This window comes from Heteronotia binoei, chromosome 19 (assembly GCF_032191835.1).
Source record: "Heteronotia binoei isolate CCM8104 ecotype False Entrance Well chromosome 19, APGP_CSIRO_Hbin_v1, whole genome shotgun sequence".
NCBI lineage: Eukaryota > Metazoa > Chordata > Lepidosauria > Squamata > Gekkonidae > Heteronotia > Heteronotia binoei.
The window spans coordinates 27,189,732-27,211,791 of record NC_083241.1 but is presented as its reverse complement, the minus strand read 5'-3'; the positions used below and the strand labels follow the sequence as shown (position 1 = coordinate 27,211,791).

The 22,060-nt window shown below is 46.5% G+C and overlaps 1 protein-coding gene across 8 annotated transcripts in view; it reads right to left on the bottom strand.

The window, feature by feature from the left end:
* Window positions 1-21,425, bottom strand: part of DMXL2 (Dmx like 2) — a 129,821-nt gene extending 108,396 nt beyond the window's left edge. For all 8 annotated transcript variants that reach the window (XM_060260326.1, XM_060260331.1, XM_060260328.1 and 5 more), the window contains exon 1: window positions 21,339-21,425. In XM_060260326.1, coding sequence (XP_060116309.1) covers window positions 21,339-21,425 — 87 coding nt within the window. The remainder of the gene's footprint in view (window positions 1-21,338) is intronic.
* Between the last annotated feature and the right edge of the window lie 635 nt (window positions 21,426-22,060).

Below are 22,060 nucleotides of genomic sequence, written 5' to 3'. Positions count from 1 at the left end.
CTGAGTCAACCTGAGCCCACCCTCTTGACTTTCACAGCCCATGACTCTCTAGCACTGGGATGGTAAACAGGGACATCATGCACAGCCTCTGTCCTCTGGCAATAAAGATGGCAGATAAGAGCCCAGGATGGGCTGGTGCTGGCCGGCCTGCAGGACGGAGGTTTGACACTCCTGCTTTAACTACTCTGTACCAACCACAGCCAAATCTGAGGCTGGGAGGAAAATCCACATTTGGGGCCCCCTGAATGACTAACACAGACTGAGGGTTGCCAGGTCTGACTCAGGAAATCTGAGGAATCTGGGGGTGGAGCCAGGAGACTTTGGGGGTGGAGCCAGGAGCAAGAGTGTGACAAGCATGACTGAACTCTGAAGACAGTTCTGGCCATCACATTTAAAGGGATTGCACTCTTTTTAAATGCCTTCCCTTCATTGGAAATAATGGAGGATGGGGCACCTTCTTTTGGGGCTCATAGTCTAGGATCTCCTGGTCTAGGGCTTTTTTTGTAGCAGGAACTCCTTTGCATATTAGGCCACACAACCCTGATGTAGCCAATCCTCCAAGAGCTTGCAGGGCTCTTCTTACAGGGCCTACTGTAAGCTCCAGGAGGACTGGCTACATCAGGGGGGTGGGGCCTAATATGCAAAGGAACTCATGCTACAAAAAAAGCCCTGCCTTGGTCCAATCTTTTTGAAACCTGCGGGATTTTTTGAGGAGAGGCACCAGATGCTATGCTGAGGTGTCTCTACCTTAGTAAAACAGCCCCCCTCCCCAAGCCCTGGATACCCACAGACTGATTCTCCATTATACCCTATGAGACCAGTCTCCATAGGGTATAACAACAACAACAACAAAATTTTATTTGTATCCCGCCCTCCCCGCCGGAGCAGGCTCAGGGCGGCTAACAACATCATTCGGGTTTAAATTATACAAATAGATAAAATTACGTTTAAACATCATAAACATTTTAATTAAAAATCTGCTTAAGTTTTAAAATTAAATTAAGTTAAATTAGTAAAAGTGCTAATGCTATGTTTACGTTTTATGATGGCGGTTTCCTTAGCAATTTCCATTTTCATCAGCGAAAGCCAGTCGGAAGAGGAAGGTCTTGCAGGCCCTGCGGAACTGTTCAAGGTCCCGCAGGGCCCACATTTCCTCTGGAAGTTGGTTCCATAGGCTCGGAGCTATGGAGGAGAAGGCCCGGTTACGGGTACATTGCAGCTTCACCTCTCTCGGTCCGGGAATAGTCAACAAGTTTTTCCCGGCTGACCTCAGTGCTCTCTGGGGTTCTTATGGGGAGAGACGGTCCCTAAGGTAGGCAGGTCCTCGACCATATAGGGCTTTAAAGGTAATAACCAGCACTTTGTAACTAACCCGGTATATAACTGGCAGCCAGTGCAGTTCGCGCAGCCCAGGCTGTATGTGCTCCCATTTAGGAAGCCCCAGCAACAGTCTGGCTGCTGCATTCTGCACCAGCTGCAGCTTCCGGGTTTGGTACAGAGGCAGTGCCCAGTGGACATTCAACTCCACCCCTCCTGCTTTCTGATAACCCTGAAGCAGGGGGAGGGCCTCTAAACCAGGGGATTCCCCTGTAACCCTAGGCCTGTACAGACAACAATGCTCACCCCCCCAAACCCCTCCCCCTTCCAAACTCATATAGGCTAATAAATGTTTCTTGAAAGAAGTATGCAGTCAAAGCTAAGCAGGGTCTTAGACCTCTCATATTTTGAAGCCTGGAGAAAGCCAAAGCGAACTAAATTGGGAGAGACCCCTAAAAAGAGAGAGCAAATCCTGTGGCAAGCCAGCCAGCCAGCCAGCCTCCCCCCCCCCCCCGCCCGCTCCTTCTGACAGCAATGTGTAAGCACTGCAGATTAGCAGGTTTGGGAATGACAAAAAAATCCTCTCTCAACAAAACACTCGAGGAAGTCAGCAGAAGGACCACCCACACACGGAGTCTGCTATGCTTTTCTGTCACGACTGCTACCTGCAACGGGAAAGGAGACGGAGCCCTCCGAGCTGACAGAATGACTTTGCAGGAGGCTCAGAAACCAGCAGATGCACTGCAGGCTTTGGCAAAGCCCAGTGGGAGGGCTGATGTCTGGCCCTGTCTGAGCCCAGGGCAAAGACCCAGTAGGGTGCGGAAGCTGGCTTCAGAGAAGTGCCAACCAGAGAATCTTCCAACTTATAAATATGGTTCAGACGTTTGCAACAAGTGTGCCATTTCTCACCTGCCCAGGAAAACAAGGCAGAACCACCTTCCGACATGAGGCCCAGTGCTGAAGAAAGCCGCTCTCCAGATGACAAGCAACACGTGTTGAGTGCCCCTGGGCTGCACGCTCATCTGGAGAGTGCGTGTGCCCAGAGAGGCCGACACGTCCTCCAATTGCACATGAAGCTTGGTAGGTATGTTGCCTTTACAACATATTGGCTCTCTGAATCCACAACCATGTGGGCAACCTCGCAAGGCAGCGGAGCAACGAGCTTTGCTGCCAAAATTCTCTCCCTTGCATGTTCAGACCTAGGGGAAACAGGCGGTAAATGGTCCCCAGTGCCTTGAAACTGTGGCAGGGAAGGCCAATGCCTGCCTGCCTGCTCATCTATCCATCCAGGGGTCATTTTGTAGAAAAATAGGTGGTAGAGCTCGTCCAGGGATTGTTATGCAGCTGCACCTACTATTCAATGGACAAGGAGGTGGCACTCTCAGAAAGGTTCAGGAGCTGTGCTCCTGTGAGCTCCCACGGAATCTGAGGCCTGCATCCATCTATCCAGGGCTTTTTTTTGCAGCAGGAACTCCTTTGCATATTAGGCCATACACCCCTGATGCAGCCAATCCTCCTGGAGCTTACAATAGGCCCTGTACTAAGAGCCCTGTAAGCTCTTGGAGGATTGGCTAAATCAGGGGTGTGTGGCCTAATATGCAAGGGAGTTCCTGCTACAAAAAAAGACCTGGTTACACTCACATTAGGTACATGGAACTCTTCAGCATACATGCCCATTGCATGACCACAAGCTGAGAAAAGGGTTTTGTTGTTGGACACTGGCAATCTATGATCCATGCTTGTAAAACATAGCATTTTAAGTATGAATGGCTTGGCCCAGGATGATGGGGCAGTGTATGCAGCTGCCATACCCCAGTTTAATGCTTAGAGAACAAGTTTCAGTGCTGGGGCTGAATGCTTGAAGGTGCCTTACACAGAGGTTGGGCCCAGGGTTATTTTTGTAGCAGGAACTCCTTTGCTTATTAAGCTCCAGGAGGACTGGCTACCTCAGGGGTGTATGGCCTAATATGCAAAGGAGTTCCTGCTACAAAAAAACAACAACACCATCCATTCATCTATCTTGGGTCAGTGTTCCCTGTTTTATCCTCACAACAGCCCTGCGATGTAGGGGAGGTGGAGACCAACTAGCCAACACTCACCCTTTTGTTTATGCCTGGTTGTTCCTTTGGGATGCTGCAGGCAGTTCTGGGGCTTAAGGGAAGTGTGAAAGGATCACGTGCTGCTTGCTCCTCCAAGAGACGAGGGTGCAAGTTTTCGGAGCAACTGGGGGTGGCACTGGAGGACCGCTGGTGCCCCCCCTTCCCACCAACCTGAAGCCAGACTGAGAACAGGCTCAGAACCACTGAGGCCAACAACCATGACTCGCAGTTGAGAATGTTAAGAGACACAGGGTGGATTCTCTCAACTGCCTCCCCGCCGGAGACGAACCTCTAAGTCCATGAAGGAGATCTGCAGGGGAAGTCCCCTTGTGAACAGGCTTCATCCATGGGCCCGCCACACCATCCTCTTCAAAATCATCAGATCAGATCTGCTAGAGGAGTGAGAGAAGGCGAGCACAAGAAGGCCCTGGGAATTCCCTTCACAATCGCTTCATGCCCGTCTCCAGCAAAACAGCAGTCAGCAACGCACTCTGGTGCCACGGAAACATGAGATCAAGCCAATGTAAGCATCCTAGGACCCATTCTGCTTAGGTTTACTGGCTGCACATTCTCCAAGGCCTGCACCGTCACAGAAAGACCAAAGCTTTCCCCTGCATGAGACGCTGCTGGTTTTTCAGAACCAGCAAGAAACGGACAGATTCCTTAAGACACCTACGTGATGCAGTAAGCCAGCAGCCCACGTCCTCTCCCTGGCTGCAGTTATGGGGTGCAAACCAAATGCTGGTGCAGAAAAAGCTACAGCGGGGGGGTGTGTGTGGGGGGGAGAACAAAGGTATCTCGTTTGATTATAGAAAAGCCCCTCCCGTCTGCACCAATGATAGAAAACTGGGGCAACCTTCAGGACCCAGTCAGAGTTGTGCCGTCTTTATGGCTGGTGTGCCAGTCAACTGACCATCTGTTATCTCACCATGGCAGAGTGGGGATTATTGTATATTATTCATTTGTCTCAATGCTGGAAGCTGCATTCACAAACCTATATTCTTTAAGAGCATGGGACAGAAGGGTGGTGGAAAATGCTGTTAAGTCACAGCCGGTTTATGGCAACTCTGTAGGGTTTTCAAGGCAAGAGACTTCGGAAGTGGTTCCCCATTGCCTGCCTCTTTGTAGCAACCCTGAATCAGGCTAGGGTCAGCTGTCCAGCTCAGGCATGGGACAGAATAGATTACTTCTTTAAAAACAAAACACCCTATAATATTTATTGGAAAAGTGCTTGTTCTACAAAAAAGGCAAACATAAACAGAACGAAGAACATAGTCTAGAAAGCCCATCCATCCATTTGAATGCTACAAAGAAAAAATCACCTTTCGGCAGGGCTTTTTTGGTAGCTGGAACTCCTTTGCCTATTAGGACACACACCCCTGATGTAGCCAATCCTCCAAGAGCTTACAGAACTGTAAGAATAGCCCTGTAAACTCTTGGAAGACTGGCTACATAAGAGGGGTGTGGCCTAATATGCAAATGAGTACTTGCTACAAAAAAAAGCCCTGGAAAAGACAGTTTAGCCAGCTCTCTCTCTTCCTTGAAGGACTATGAATTCTAGAGTCATCTGGACTTGCTAGCATTCCTGATAAATTCAAGCCAAAGTCAATGACATATCAGCTATCTATTGAACATAGGAGAAGTCATGTTAGATGAGGTCAATGGCCCATCCAGTCCAACACTCTTCATCAAGAGGTCCACCAGAAGGGCCAGAACTCTAGAAGCCCTCCCATTATTGGCTCCCCAAGGACCAAGAATACAGAGCATCACTGCCCCAGACAGAGCATTCCATCTGTTCCTTGTGGCTCACACAGCCACTGACGGACCTCTGCTCCATTTCAATGAACCTGAATGTGGCCGCATATCGATGCTGTCTCCCTTTGGATATTCAGAACTGTGGCTGGTTCTTCTAGCAATGACCACACACAAACCTGCAGCCAGTTTGGTGTAGTGGTTAAGTGTGTGGACTCTTATCTGGGAGAAACGGGTTTGATTCCCCACTCCTCCACTTGCAGCTGCTGGAACGGCCTTGGGTCAGCCATAGCTCTCATAGGAGTTGTCCTTGAAAGGGCAGCTGCTGTAAGAGCTCTCTCAGCCCCACCCACCTCACAGGGTGTCTGTTGTGGGGGAGGAAAGGAAAGGAGATTGTAAGTCACTCTGAGACTCTGAGATTCAGAGTGAAAGATGGGATATAAATTCAATGTCTTCTTCTTCTTCTCTGTGCACAAAACTTAGCATAGTCTGCTCTGACCTAGCAGCTGTGCACAAAACTTAGCATAGTCTGCTCTGACCTAGCAGCAGTTCATAAGAGCCTGAGGTACAGAGAGGCCTCATCCAGTACCTGCTATTTGAGATCAGGGACTGCTGCTGGGTCATTTGACATTCAAAGCACATGCTCTCCAAAGTAAACATTAACTTCAAATTAGTTGTGGCGAAACAGACATTTAATTGCACTTTCAGCAGCTGATGCTGACCCAGACTGCAAAAAATATCACTATCTGAACTTCAAGCAACTGTCCAATATTCAGGTGAACTGAGCAGAAACTGCATGATTCTGCAACGGCACCAGGTACATCTCTGCAAATGTACAGCTTGTTCCTGTTTGGCTGCGCAAGAGAATGCTGCATTATTATACCATCCGTGCACATCTGTGCTCTGTTCAAGAACACTGCAACAGATTTCCACACCAGCATTCAATAGGTATTTACATTCCTAATTAACCATCACAACTAACTAATTAATTTTCTGAACGAATAGCCTTTCACTGCAAAGTAAGCCACTCAAAAAAACCATGCTGCAATACTTGAGGACTTAAGAACAACCATGATGGATCAGGCCAGTGGCCCACCCAGTTCAACACTCTGTTTCACACAGTGGCCAAAAGAAGGTGCCATTAGGAGGTCCACCAGCGGTCCAGAACTCCTGAAGCCCTCCCACTGTTGTCCCCCTCTCAAGCACCAAGAAGACAGAGCATCACTGCCCCAGGTATCTATACCTTGTGGCGAATATAACCACTGATGGAACCTCTGCTCCATATGCTTATCCAACCCCAAGTTGAAGCTGCCTATGCTTGGAGCCACTGCCACTTCCTGCAGTAGGAAATTTCATGTGTTAATTATGTTTTAGGTAAAGAACGGCTTCCTCTGTTCTAAACCTAAAAAGAAAAAAAAGGTAGTCCTGTGCAAGCACCAGTCGTTTCTGACTCTGGGGTGGCACACTTTTTACAGAGTGGTTTGTCATTGCCTTCCCCAGTCATCTACGCTTTCCCCCCAGCAAGTTGGGCACTCATTTTACCCACCTTGGAAGGATGGAAGGCTGAGTCAACCTTGAGTCAGCTACCTGAACCCAGTTTCCGCCAGGATCGAACTCAGGTTGTGAGCAGAGAGCTTGGACTGCAGTACTACAGCTTTATCACTCTGCGCTACAGGGCTCTCTAAAAAAAGGTAATCCCCTGTGCAAACACCAGTTGTTTCCACAGCAGACTTTTAATGGGGTTGGTTTGCCATTGCCTTCCCCAGTCATCTACACTTTCCCCCCAACAAGCTGGGGACTCATTTTACCAACCTTGGAAGGATGGAAGGCTGAGTCAACCTTGAACTGGCTACCTGAACCCAGCTTCCGCTGGGATCGAACTCAGGTTGTGAGCAGAGAGCTCAGACTGCTTTACTGCAGCTTTACCACTCTGTGCCACTGCTCATTAATTTGAGTGTCCACAAGTTCTTGTATTATGGGAAAGGGAGAAAAATACTTTTTTCTTTATCTTCTCTATTTCATGCATAATCTTGTAAACCTCTATCATGTCATCCCTTAATCATCATTTCTCCAAGCTAAAGAGCCCTAACCTCTCTAACCATTCTTCATAGGGAAAGTGTTCCATCCCCTTAATCATTTTAGTTGCCCTTTTCTGCATTTTCCCCTACATTATATCTTTTTTGAGGTGCGGTGACCAGAACTATATAACATTCCAAATGAGGCCACACCACAGGGACATTATGATACTGGCTGATTTGTTTTCAATCCCTAGCAAAGCATTTGCTTTTTTTAAACTGCAGTCACACACAAAGTTGACATTTTCAGGCACTTATCTACCATGACTCCAAGATCTCTCTCCTGGTCAGTTACTGCCAATGTATATTTATAATTACATTTTTTGGCTCCAGCTTCCATTACTTTGCACTTGCCCACACTGGATCAGAGTTGTCCACTGAGATGGTGATGACAAACAGTATGGACCGTCTGCCAAAGTCTCGAGGCAGCAGGAGGAAGGTTGCGGGCCTAACTTGCCTGGGAAATTATAGATGTTTGTATACAAATGCTAGAAGTGTTCAAAGTAAAATTGGTGAGTTGAATATTTAGTGTTGGGGGGAAACATAGACATTGTGGGAATTTCAGAAACTTGGTGGAATGAGGAGAATCAGTGGGACACAGTGATTCCTAGATATGTTATATCGGAAGGATAGGGAGGGAAGGGTAGGAGGTGGGGTGGCTCTGTATGCCAGAGAGGGTATACAGTCCAGTAAGACTGAGGTCAGAGAATTAGATTCCCTTCTAGAAATACTTTGGGTCGAAATAGAGGGTCCAAAAGGAAATTTAACTATGAGAGTTTGTTATCGCCCACCAAATCAAAAGATAGAGGACGATTATAATATGATGGAAGAATTAAAGATAGTGGCTAAATGTAAAAACTTTGTCATAATTGGTGATTTTAACTACCTGCAGATTGATTGGGTCAATCTGTGTTCTGGTCGAGAGAAAGAGATTGAGTTTCTAGATACTCTCAATGATTGTGCTATGGAGCAAATGGTCACAGAACCTACCAGGGGTGGAGAGATCCTGGATTTGGTCCTCAGTAATGCTCAAGACTTGATGAGAGATGTAAAAGTGATCGCATCGCTTGGGAGCAGTGACCATAACGTTATTGATTTCACCATTTGTATAAATAGGGAGTTGCCCCAAAAGACCAGAACAACCACGTTTAACTTTAAAAGGGGTAAATTCTCTGAGATGAGGAGGCATGTGAAGAGAAACTGAAAGAAAAGGTAAATACAGTCAAAACCCTTGGGGAAGCTTGGAGGCTATTTAAAACTACAATCCTAGAAGCTCAGACAAAATATATACAACAAGTTAGGAAAGGCATGAACAGGTATAAGAAAAGGCCTGCATGGTTAACAAAGTAATGGAAGCTGTAAAAGGTAAGAAGGATTCCTTTAAGGGGTGGAAAGCTAGTCCAAGTGAGATTAATTAAAGGGAACACAGGCTGTGGCAAATCAAATGCAAGACTGTGATAAGGCAGGCAAAAAGGGGCTATGAGGAGCATATAGCAAAAAACATAAAGACCAACAATAAAAATTTCTTCAAATATATTAGAAGCAGGAAACCAGCCAGGGAGGCAGTGGGGCCCTTGGGTGACCAAGGGGTCAAAGGAGGATAGGGAAATGGCTGAGAAGCTGAATGCATTTTTTGCCTCCGTCTTCACTGTGGAAGATGAGAAGTGTTTGCCCACTCCAGAACCACTAATTTTGGAAGGGGTGTTGAAAAACCTGAGTCAGATTGAGGTGACAAGAGACGAGGTCCTACAACTGATTGACGAATTAAAAACTAATAAGTCACCAGATCTGGACGGCATACATCCAAGGGTTCTGAAAGAACTCAAAAGCGAACTTCCGGATCGCCTGACAAGTATATGTAATCTTTCATTGAAATCTGCCTCTGTTCCTGAGGACTGGAAGGTAGCAAATGTCACCCCCATCTTTAAAAAGGGTTTCAGAGGAGATCCGGGAAACTACAGGCCAGTCAGACTGACTTCAATACCGGGAAAGTTGGTAGAAACCATTATCAAGGACAGAATGAGTAGGCACATTGATGAACACAAGTTATTGAGGAAGAATGGGTTCTGTAAGGGAAGATCTTGCCTCACTAACCTGTTACAGTTCTTTGAGGGGGTGAACAAACATGTGGACAAAGGGAACCCAATAGATGTTGTTTACCTTGACTTCCAGAAAGCTTTTGATAAAGTTCCTCATCAAAGGCTCCTTAGTAAGCTCAAGAGTCATGGAGTAAAAGGACAGGTCCTCTTGTGGATCAAAAACTGGCTAATTAATAGGAAGCAGAGGGTGAGTATAAATGGGCAGTCTTCGCAGTGGAGGACGGTAAGCAGTGAGGTGCCGCAGGGCTCAGTACTGGGTCCCATGCTCTTTAACTTGTTCATTAATGATCTGGAGTTGGTAGTAAGCAGTGAAGTGGCCAAGTTTGCAGATGACACTAAATTGTTCAGGGTGGTGAGAACTAGAGAAGATTGTGAGGCACTCCAAAGGGATCTGTTGAGGCTGGGTGAGTGGGCGTCAATGTGGCAGATGAGGTTCAGTGTGGCTAAGTGCAAACTAATGCACATTGGGGTCAAAAATCCCAGCTACAAATACAAGTTGATGGGTTGTGAACTGGCAGAAACTGACCAGAGACTTGAGGTCGTGGTAGATAACTCACTAAAAATGTCAAGATAGCGTGCGGTTGTAATAAAAAAGGCCAACACCATGCTGGGAATTATTAGGAAGGGAACTGAAAACAAATCAGCCAGTATCATAATGCCCCTGTATAAATCAATGGTATGGTCTGTGTACAATTTTGTATGATGGAATACTGTGTACAATTTTGGTCACTGCACCTCAAAAAGCTTGGGGCTCTTTAGCTTGGAGAAATGTCGACTGTGGGGTGATATGATACAGGTTTACAAGATTATGTATGGGATGGAGAAGGTAGAGAAAGAAGTACTTTTCTCCCTTTCTCATAATACAAGAACTTGTGAGCATTCGATGAAATTGCTGAGCAGTCGCGTTAAAACGGATAAAAGGAAATACTTCTTCACCCAAAGGGTTATTAACACATGGAATTCACTGCCACAGGAGGTGGTGGTGGCTACAAGCATAGCCAGCTTCAAGAGGGGATTGGAAAAATATATGGAGCAAAGGTCCATCAGTAGCTTTATTTGACTGTTTTAGTTTTACTTATTGGAAGTTTTCAATTATGGTCTTTCATCTATTTTTAATCATTGTTTTATTTATGTTGAAAGCCACTTTGATGTCTGTAGGGTGAAAAGGCAGCTAATTAGGATTGCCAGCTCTGGGTTAGGAAAAACCTGGAGATTGTAGGGGGGGGGGAGCCTGAGAAGGGCGTGTTTGGTGGAAGGGAGAGACTTTGGCAGGGTAGAAAGCCAGAGACCCCACCCTCCAAAGCAGCTGTTTTTTCCAGGGGATCTTGGTCATCCAGAAATCAACTGTAATAGGGGAGCTCTCTAGGAGGGTGACAACTTTACAGCTAATAAATGCTGTATCTAAATAAGCAAATAACATGTTTCCTGATTTTATCCTCATTAGTCAGAGATCGGGGGAGCCCTGTTTGTGGCTTCCTCATATGCGCAGATTCTTTTACTAAGCAGGGAGCTGAACTAGGTCCTTCTAGAGTTGGGAAGGGTCTCCCAAGGCAACCCCATTTGGCAAAACCTGCTCTCTCTTTTTTTCAGTGAACCAGGATGCATCGCGATGTCTGCCTCATCACAAAACTAGCAACGGTCCTCTTCAGACCACAGTCTGCAGCCAAGATATCAAGGCTGCTTGAAAATGCAAGTTAAAGAAAACCACAGCATTAACCTCAGCGCATGTGTCATTCTACTCCATCGATAACACCAGACATCAACAAAAAAAGGGCCATATGCTTGGAAGATAGGGCAGCCACAGACTTCCCATGAGATAATTCTGATCTTTGAACCAAGGCTAAAAACTAATGCTATATTTTTATTGGGCCATATACCAGCAGAATTCAAGTTGCCTAAGTTTGCAAGACCAGAGCTAGGCTGTCCATCATAGGACATTTTGGAGGTTGGTGATTGGAAGTGCCTTCATGGCACACAACACACACGTAACTTTAATTATCCTTGAATATTCACACATACAATATTATTTATGATTCCGTCTGTAACTGAGGAGGTTGTAGCAATAAAGGATTTACCCAGTCTGAGCAGTAAGGTATAAAAAGGTAGGTAGTCTCCTGTGCAAGCACCGAATTGTTACCATGGGGTGAGATCACATCAGGACATTTTCTTGGTGGACTTTTTATGGGGTGGTTTGCCATTGCCTTCCCTAGTCATCTACACTTTCCCATCAGCAAGCTGGGTACTCATTTTACTGACCTCGAAAGGATGGAAAGCTAAGTCAACCTTGAGCTGGCTACCTGAAACAGGGCCAACAGCATTGAAACAAACAGATGAGTGCTAAAGAACTTCAGAGACCAGAACCCTGCCATTTCTGCTAAATTCAGTTTTGAGCAACGGTACATGGATGCTTTATGTTGTGATGGATACAGAGTTTTCATGGTCTGGTTCTATGGTTTCTAGAGTCTTGCAAGGAATAGCTACAAAAGACACTAGCTGCTAATGGATGTAATGAACTTTTGTTGGCAAGACTTTTAAAGTGTTCTCAGTGAACAGCTGCTTTGATATCTTGCATTTATATATGTAGGTCAAAGGCACATCATTTATTATAGTCACTGGACACAAAGAGCATGATCTGTAAAAAAGTTGCTTCTAATACGTTTTGCAAACTTCACGTGCTCTGCCACTCCCTGTATTTTATTTTCAGCACACTGAGGCATCACAACTTTACTAGAATCCACCATCCACTAGTAGCATCCCTTCTAAGAGACAAACAGACATTCAAGGCCAAAACAATATAATGGTGCAAAATACCTTTCAGCCAAAATAATTACAGCTTCCTGAATGAATATGGCTGTACCCTCTTGACTAAAGGGACTACACTAGTGGAGGGGCTGTAGCTCATGCAGAAAATCCCACATTCAATCCCTGGTATCTCTATTTTAAAAAAGGGATCAGGTAGCAGGTGAAATGAAAGACCTCTGCCTGGACCTCTGAAGAGCCACCGCTGGTCTGACTTTCGTGGACCAATGTTCTGACTCAGTATAAGGCAGCTTCGTGTGTCCAGGGCTTTTTCTGGAGAAAAACCCCAGCAGGAACTCATTTGCATATTATGCTACCCCCTGATGCCAATAATAATGATACCATAAGGAAGGCTGAGAACAATAGATGCTTTTGAGATGTGGTGCTGGAGAAGACTCTTTTGGGAGTCCCTTGGACTGCAAGAAGATCAAATCAGTCCTAATGGAAATCAACCCTGACTGTTCCCTGGAAGGTCAGATGCTGAAGCTGAAGCTCAAATACTTTGGCCACCAAATGAGAAGGGAGCACTCCCTGGAGAAGACCTGATGCTGGGAAAAACAGAAGGCAAAAGAAGAAGGGGACGGCAAAAGATGAGATGGCTGGACAGTGTTACTGATGTAACAAACACGAATTTGAGCAGACTTCGGAGGATGGTGGTGGACAGGAGGGCCTGGCGTGACTTTGTCCATGGGGTCGCAAAGAGTCGGACTCGACTGTGCAATTGAACAACTGATGCCAAGCCAGCCAGAACTGAGTTCCTGTGCGTTCCTGTTCAAAAAAAGTCCTGCATATGTTCAAAACACTATAAAAAACCCAGGAGGTTATAGTGACCAAATAACTATGCTATAATAATAACAAAAACAGTGAAATACATTACACAGCAAGTATCAAAATTCTTGTAGGAGTCCTACTGCAAAAAAAATTCAACAATCCAAAGGGACTGAAAAGTCTCCAAGTAAATTTTATCCAGCACTACACTCAAAATGTTTTTGCAGTTTTTGGAATGCAAATAAGACTCTTGTGCAATTGACAATGAACTTCCACATCTTTTACGAACAAGTTTATTATGGAGCACCCCATGCTAGAAGAATAATCGAAGCAGGACTGGTCAAGTTGACTTCCTGTACATCGGGACTCCTCCTACAAGAATTGTGATGCTTGCTGTATAACGTATTTCACTATTTTTGTTATTATTATAGCATAGTTATTTGGTCACTATAACCTCTTGGCTGTTTTTTTATATTGTCCAGTTGTGACCTCTCTCCAATTTTCCCTACCTCTTGAGAGTTATGTTCAAAACACAACTGCCCCAATGCAGGTCTTATTGCTGCACATTCCCTTCTGCATAAAATATAGAAACTCCGAACTTTCTATTAGGCCTACTGAAAGCCTAACTGAGATGAAGACAGAGGCAACAATTGCTAGTGAAGGCAATAATTGCTCATTTCTGCTGCCAAGGCATTGTGTAAGATCCATTCCACATCATATATAACAGCCGGAAGGCACCCTAAAGGTGAACCAGCTAAAGCAGCAGCCTCTTCTGCTTCCCCTGCTGCGGGGATTGCCAGACAATTGATGACCAGGACCTGCGACGGAGAGGTCTGGAAACTCCTGCCTTTATAGGTCAGTTGCAAGGTCACCGTTGGATGCTTTCATTCCTTCAAAGGGTACCGATAATCTGCAGGAACAGGACACTGTTGCTTCTCTGAGGAATTAAGATCCTCCAGATGACCAACCCGCAACTGGTCTGTGAGACCTGAGCTCAGGAATGCCCAGGGCTTTTTTTGTAGCAGGAACTCCTTTGCATATTAGACCACACATCCCTGATGTAGCCAATCTTCCTGGAGCTTACAGGGCTCTTCGTACACGGCCTCCTGTAAGTTCTTGGAGGATTGGCTACATCAGGAGTGTGTGGCCTAATATGCAAAGAAGTTGCTGCTACAAAAACAGCTCTGGGAATGCCTCTGAAGAATCCTCCCCAAAGGACTGGGAGTCTTCCCTTTCACTGAAGAAGCAGCAGGGTTAACCTGCCCAGCCGTATGCGCTGAAAAGCAGAGACCCCAATGCATAGAACTCAGTTCTGCCTGCAGAAGTCTGCCTTGCTTCTCTCCATTCGAGTGACAGTTCTGGAGGCCTGATCCCCAGACACTGGGGAGGGAAGGATACAGAAGCAAAATAATCTGACTACAATGTGCGAGTTGTTTTTGATGCTTAAATTCATGCATGGGGAAATAAAATATGACAAACGGGTTGGAACTGGCACTCAGCAGAGATGGCACTGTGTAACTTTTGATGTGACCCCAATACTACAGCAATGAGACTAGCTAACATAAGAACATAAGAGAAGCCATGTTGGATCAGGCCAATGGCCCATCCAGTCCAACACTGCATCACACAGTGGCCAAAAAATTTATATATGTATACACACACACACACAGATATATATACACACACTGTGGCTAATAGCCACTGATGGACCTCTGATCCATATTTTTATCTAATCCCCTCTTGAAGCTGTCTATGCTTGTAACCGTCACCACCTCCTGTGGCAGTGAATTCCACATGTTAATCACTCTTTGGGTGAAGAAGTATTTCCTTTTATCCATTTTAACCTGACTGCTCAGCAATTTAATCGAATGCCCACGAGTTCTTGTATTGTGAGAAAGGGAGAAAAGTACTTCTTTCTCTACTTTCTCCATCCCATGCATTATCTTGTAAACCTCTATCATGTCACCCCGCAGTCAACGTTTCTCCAAACTAAAGAGCCCCAAGTGTTTTATCCTTTCTTCATAGGGAAAGTGTTCCAACCCTTTAATCATTCTAGTTGCCCTTTTCTGCACTTTTTCCAATGCTATAATATCCCTTTTTGAGGTGCGGTAACCAGAACTGCACACAGTATTCCAAATGAGACTGCACCATCGATTTATACAGGGGCATTATGATACTGGCTGATGTGTTTTCAATTCCCTTCCTAATAATTCCCAGCATAGCGTTGGCCTTTTTTATTGCAATCGCACACTGTCTTGACATTTTCAGTGAGTTATCTACCACGACCCCAAGATCTCTCTCTTGGTCAGTCTCTGCCAATTCACACCCCATCAACTTGTATTTGTAGCCGGAATTCTTGGCCCCAATGTGCATTACTTTGCACTTGGCCACACTGAACCTCATCTGCCACGTTGATGCCCACTCACCCAGCCTCAACAGATCCCTTTGGAGTTCCTCACAATCTTCTCTGGTTCTCACCACCCTGAACAATTTAGTGTCATCTGCAAACTTGGCCACTTCACTGTTCACTCCCAACTCCAAATCATTTATGAACAAGTTAAAGAGCATGGGACCCAGTACTGAGCCCTGCGGCACCCCACTGCTTACCATCCTCCACTGTGAAGACTGCCCATTTATACTCACTCTCTGCTTCCTATTAATTAGCCAGTTTTTGATCCACAAGAGGACCTGTCCTTTTACTCCATGACTCTCGAGCTTTCTAAGGAGCCTTTGATGAGGAACTTTATCAAAAGCTTTCTGGAAGTCAAGGTAAACAACATATATTGGGTCTCCTTTGTCCACATGTTTGTTCACCCCCTGAAAGAAATGTAACAGGTTAGTGAGGCAAGATCTTCCCTTACAGAACCCATGCTGAGTCTTCCTCAATAACCCGTGTTCATCAATGTGCCTACTCATTCTGTCCTTGATAATGGTTTCTACCAACTTTCCCGGTATTGAAGTCAGACTGACTGGCCTGTAATTTCCCGGATCCCCTCTGGAACCCTTTTTAAAGATGGGGGTGACATTTGCTACCTTCCAGTCCTCAGGAACGGAGGCAAATATCAATGAAAGATTACATATTTTTGCCAGAAGATCCACAAGTTCAACTCTGAGTTCTTTCAGAACTCTTGGATGTATGCCATCTGGACCTGGTAACTTATTAGTTTTTAATTCGTCTATCAGTTGTAGGACCTCCTCTCAAAATTCAGTTTGCTGTAGTGGTTAAGTGCGCGGACTCTTATCTGGGAGAACCAGGTTTGTTTCCCCACTCCTCCACTTGCAGCTGCTGGAATAGCCTTGGGTCAGCCATAGCTCTGGCAGCTTCTGGGAGAGCTCTCTCAGCCCCACCTACCTCACAGGGTGTCTGTTGTAGGGGAGGAAGGTAAAGGAGATTGTAAGCCTCTCTAAAAATCCAGGTGAACACTGGAGTATAAATTATCACTCAGATTCAGAGCGGAGGGCGGGATATAAATCCAATATCATCATCTTCACCATCCCTCCCTAAACCCAGTTCAAGGTTTTGGTTTTGTCCTTTAAAGCACTAAGCAGCTTGGGACTGGTGTATCTGATGAACTGTCTTCTCCTATATGTTTCTGCCCAGGAATTAAGATCACAGAGAAAAGCCCTCCTGACTGATCAAGCTCACCCAGCGGGTTTCACACGTTGTCTGGCTCTTGAAGCCCCCACCACCCCATTGGCTGGCTTGGAAAAGGCCCTTAAATCACTTCTCCTAGCCAAGCCAGCCGTCAGCTTGGAGAATGCATTTAAAGTTAAAGTTGCTTTATTTCCACCTCTCTATCACTCCTTCATCTATTTCCTTCCTTCCCTCAAAACATCTGACATTCATGTCTTGTGGCTCTCAAACATCTGACATGTATTCTATGTGGCTCTTATGTTAAGCAAGTTTGGCCACCCTTCTGCTAGCTTAATACAGGGGTGTGTGGAGGGGGAGGGGGAGAGAGAGAAGTGCCGTAGGCAGGAGGTCACACACAGCTCAAACTGGTTCAATGCATCATTAACGACCTACAGCCTATGCTGGACAACGCTACTTGTCTCTTGCAGCCATTGCCCACAAACAGCCTCTTAATCTTACACAACTTCTCACTCACAACAATGCCCTTCCTAACATGGACCCAGACTCTGGGTCTAGGGCCTGCAAGAAACCAAGGTGGCAACTCTGTCCATATATCTGCTCTGACAACACGATCGTCGGACTTAACAACACCAGCCATATTGTCTCAGATTCATTCACTTGTCAATCAAATGCCAGCAACGCCCTTCCACTCTACATCAGACAAACAGGCAAAAGAATACGCAAAAGAATAAATAGACATAAATCCAACATCAGAAACTGCATTTTAAAACAAATGGTGGGAGAACATTTTTAATCTTCCAAGTCATTCTGTTGGTGATCTAGAAGTGGCAGTCCTCAAACAAAGAAACTTCAAGGGGAAATTGCAAAGTGAGATTGCGGAACTTGAATTCATTCACAAGTTCAGAACAATGGAAACACCACCACCACCACCACCACACCCTCCCCCAGCTAAATAAGGACACACAATTCGTATTTCACTACAGATGCTAATTTTCTACCCCCATCCCCAGCATTTCCCCTCTGCTCCAGTCAAGCTGATTACAATATACACTGTACCTTTGCATCCTTTAAAGGTATGTGCAAGCACCAGTCGTTTCCAACTCTGGGGTGACATCGCATCACATTTTCATGGCAGACTTTTTTATGGGGTGGTTTGCCATTGCCTTCCCCAGTCATCTACACTTTACTCCCAGCAAGCTGGGTACTCATTTTACCGACCTCAGAAGGATGGAAGGCTGAGTCAACCTTGAGCCGGCTACCTGAAACCAGCTTCTGCTGGGATTGAACTCAGGTCATGAGCAGAGCTTGGACTACAGTACCGTAGTTTATCACTCTTGAGCCACGGGACTCCTGTACATCCTTTACAAAAATTCTTTACAACACCCCTCCCACCTTCTGAGTGGGATATGAGGACTCTGAGATCTCCATTCCTACCCCCGTCTGATGAAACATGCAGCAAGACTTGAATAAGTGTACTTCTAGACTTGAATATATGTGGTTTGTTGTATACATTTTTATGCTGTAAGCTGCCTGAGCCCACTTCAGCAGGAAGGGCAGAATAGAAATTGGAAATAATAAGAATATCTAGCTGTTCTACTGCAACCAACATGGCTACCCTTCGAAACTTTCTTCACACACTAGATCAGGGGTGTCGAACTCATTTGTTATGAGGGCCAGATCTGACATAAATGAGACCTTGTTGGGCCGGGCCATGTGGGTTATAAAATGTAATGCCAGGTAGCAGAGATATAAACTTTATAAAGGACATAGGCAAACACAATTAAAGATTTTTAACAAAACTTAAGATAAAATATGCTTCAAAGATTAGCACTCTTGCAATATTTTGTTTAACAATTTCTGATAACTGACACCTCTTGCTCTGGATTACTGCATCAAAATCCAGAGACAATGTCTGTGCTGTAACAGTCTTGAGTATGCTGTTCAGGTGTTGTTCAGGTGTGTGCCTGTAAGTTGTAAACCTACTTTTGATTTACAGAAATCTCATGGTCAACGTTTTGAGCCTAAGACCCAGGGAAAAACATGAAATGGCTGGGCATTGTGAGCTTTTGTACATAAGCCACTTCATGTGCTGGTCAGTCAATGCAGACAATATCTGCTTTGCTCTTTAGTTCATGTGCAACTGAGCAAGCCGCAAAACAAGCTGTGATGCAGAAGGAAGCGAGAGAGAGGAAAGTAGATGACAGTGAGATGCTTGGAGGCCTGATAGGAGCCCTCCAGGGGCCTATTGGGCCCTTGGGCCACATATTTGACACCCCTGCATTAGATAATTGACCCTAGAACATGTAAAGTCCATTTTAAGAGTCAGACTCTGAGGCTGCCAGACAACTGGGGAAAACCAATCATTAGAATACAGCACTGAAACTAAAAAGAACAGCCAACAATGACAATTCAGAAGATTATATTATTGGATGAGCCAACTCACAACAGAGAAAGACCTTGAATGCTTATAATTTACAACTGAGGCTGGACTAGGTTTATTTCAGCAGCACAACGCATAAGCTCAACTACAATGATTTTGACATTTTCTGATAGAGAGTTCTAGCTGTGGTTCCTTAATGGGGGGTGGGGATGTATGGGTGGCTGGAAGGACAGACTATAGCCCTGGCTCTCCTCAACCTCTCCGGTTTCCGGCCCGCTTCTCTGCAAACCGAAAGAGCTACTGGGGAGCGTTTCACAATTGTCTGGTCTGCAAGACAGTCCGTTCCTTTGGAGACACTGAATGCTGGAAGGAAGCGGGTGGGGGGAAGCACCCAAACAAAAACTGCTCCATAATGCAGCCTGCAGGTGATTAACCGGGTCTGAAATCCACTGTGAACGGACTGCTATGGCACTTCGTTCCTTTTTTATAATATAATGCTACAAGTCGCAGCAGCTGTGCAATACCTTGAGATATGGGCAGAGAGACACAGCGGCAAAAAGAGGACCCCAAGGTTGCTGCCTTGTGTGTTTAGAGAATTTGCCACAAGCCCACCAGCTCAGAAAAAGAGCCCTGTCACTGAGCCATTAAAACAGCCTTTCCGGAAGATTCCCACATCATTTGCAGTGCATTACTGCCTGGGTTAACATGTCCGTGCTCCCCCCCTCCCCACACTTCCCCTTCAAAGAACAGCATTGGTTAGCGCAAAGCTTTTCCCAGAGCTCTTTTTCTCACTTCAAAATAAGAATCTGGAAATTTTTTTTTAAGAAAAATGTTTCCTTCAGCAGCCACTGAACAAAGGGAGACCTCTACAACCCTATCGCCCTTCTCCCACTGCAAGCGAGTTGTCACCGCCAAGGGTATGCCATGTCCTCTCTCTTCCCATGTGGACCTCCCAGGGGATTCTGGGAAATACAAGTGCCTCATCTCCTCCACCCACCATCACAGACTGGAACCACATCCCTGGGCCTCAGGACACCGACAAAATGAAGTGGAGTTTCACCCTATTCCCCAGGCAGCCCGAATGAGGGATGAAGTAGCCATTACCAACTTTGTGCGCTCTCACCTACACCCCTGGCTCACCAGTGACAGCCTCTGCCTTTTCCCATCTATAAATAACCCCACACAAAGAATAGCTCACTCAACGCCATTAATAAATCATCTCTCCCCTACCTAAAAATAGACATGGCAAAGGAGGGTGGGGGAGATATTACCGTCATTAAACCACACGCATGTTCCCAGGCACATCACAGGCCGAGAAAGCCTCCAAGTCTGGCTGCACCCAAGCAAAAGCCACTGAGATCCATTTACTGAATAAAAGGTTCGATTTGGATCGGGGAGCCCCAGGTCTCGCTGGGCCACAGAACTCCCAGGGAGGCCTCCCGCTTTGCTCATTCTCAGCCGAACCTACCTCACAGGACCGTTGTGAGAAAAAATTAAAAGATGAAATAGAAGTCCCAATCCCACCCGGGGTTTTTAAACAAATACAATAAAACCTTCAATGCTTCCATCCCAAATACTGATTCCATAAGTTATCAGTTAGGAATCATTGAGCAGGCTTTCGAATGGTTTTTCCTTTACCCACCCCACCCCCAATACACCTCTGCTCCTTCCCATTCCATGCAGGAGCGCCACATGATTCTTAACAGGTTGGCCACTGGATTTTTTTTTAATTGCCCCACACCTGACCTTTTAAAAATGGCATATTGCCAAAATCTTCCTCACTCCCCCCTCCCCAAATTCCCTAGGAATATTGACTGGCTCTTTTGGTTTCCCCAACAGGAATCTAGCTGCCCCCTGGAGATTAGATACAAATACGCTTGGTTCCAGCAATAAGCTTTCATGGCCTGGTGCCCACTTCTTCAGAATACATGGAACGCTGGCACAGCGGCAATAATAATAATAATAATAATAATAATAATAATAATAATAATAATAATAATAATGCCTTGAATAGTGCAGGAGCTTACAGGAGCACAGCTGCTGAACCTTTCTGAGGGTTTCCCCTCTTCCTCCCCACCTTCTCCATTGAATAGTAGGTGCAGCTGCATAACAATCTCTGGATGAGCTCCACCACCTATTTTTCTATAAAATGACTAATAATAATAATAATAATAATAATACCAACAGCTAACTGCTTAAGAGTCCTTGCTTATTTGGGGGCTGCAAGAGACTTCCAATGCACGTTTGCTCAGAAGTAAACCCCATTCCATTCCATTGCACTTGCACCCGGGCAAGTGGAACTGCAGTCTGAGGAAGGCATGGATCGTTTCAGGGTGCCCATCATCAGGATTTTGATCACAATAGTAATGATGATCATTCTAATCCTGCGAAGGCGCCCTCTCCCTCACCCCCCCCCCGGCCCTCGCCCCTCCCCCCTGCGGGCCCCGCCCTCACCGTGAAGGGGGTGTCCTCGACGCTGCCCACCGAGTAGCAGTTGTCGCCCGGGTTGACTGCCCCGGTGAGCACCTGGTGCAGATGCATGGTGGCGCGGCCTCCCTCCCGCCCTCCTGCCCGCCCGGCCCTAGGCTGTCCTCTGGGCGGCTCCGCCGGCGAGAGAGGAGGCGGCGGGCGGGGGCTGGGGAGCGGCGGGCCGCGGCTGACTGGCTGGCTTCGCCTCCCGCGCCGACTGGAGGGGAAGCGGCGGCGGCGGCGAGGGGCGCAGGAGGGAAGCCCTTTGCGGAGAGATGGAGCCGGGCAGAGGGGAGCACGCGCGCGCAACGGGAGGGAGGGAGAGGCAGGGAGGAGGAAGTCGGAGCGCGCCGGCGCGGGTCGGCCGGGGAATCTCCGGAGGCGCGGGGGCGCGCGCGCTCCGCCGGCGAAGCAGCGGCCGGCCAGCCGGGCGGGTGGGCGCGCTTTTACTGGGCTTGCGTGCCTGGCCAGGTGAGCGCTCGGGGGAGAGAGGGGGCGGGGCTGGCTTGGGGCAGCGGGAAGGTCACGCGCTTGGTTTGCAGAGCCATCTGGATGGTCAGGTCGTGAGGGTTGTCTTTGCTCTAAGGACCTGGGTGCCCCTTCCGTTTATTTTAGCCAGCCTCTCTGTGAGGCTCGGCTTGCATGGCAGAGGGGGGATTTGAACTCAGGTCCTCCTAGCCCAAAACTCTAGCCCTTGCGCCAGGCTG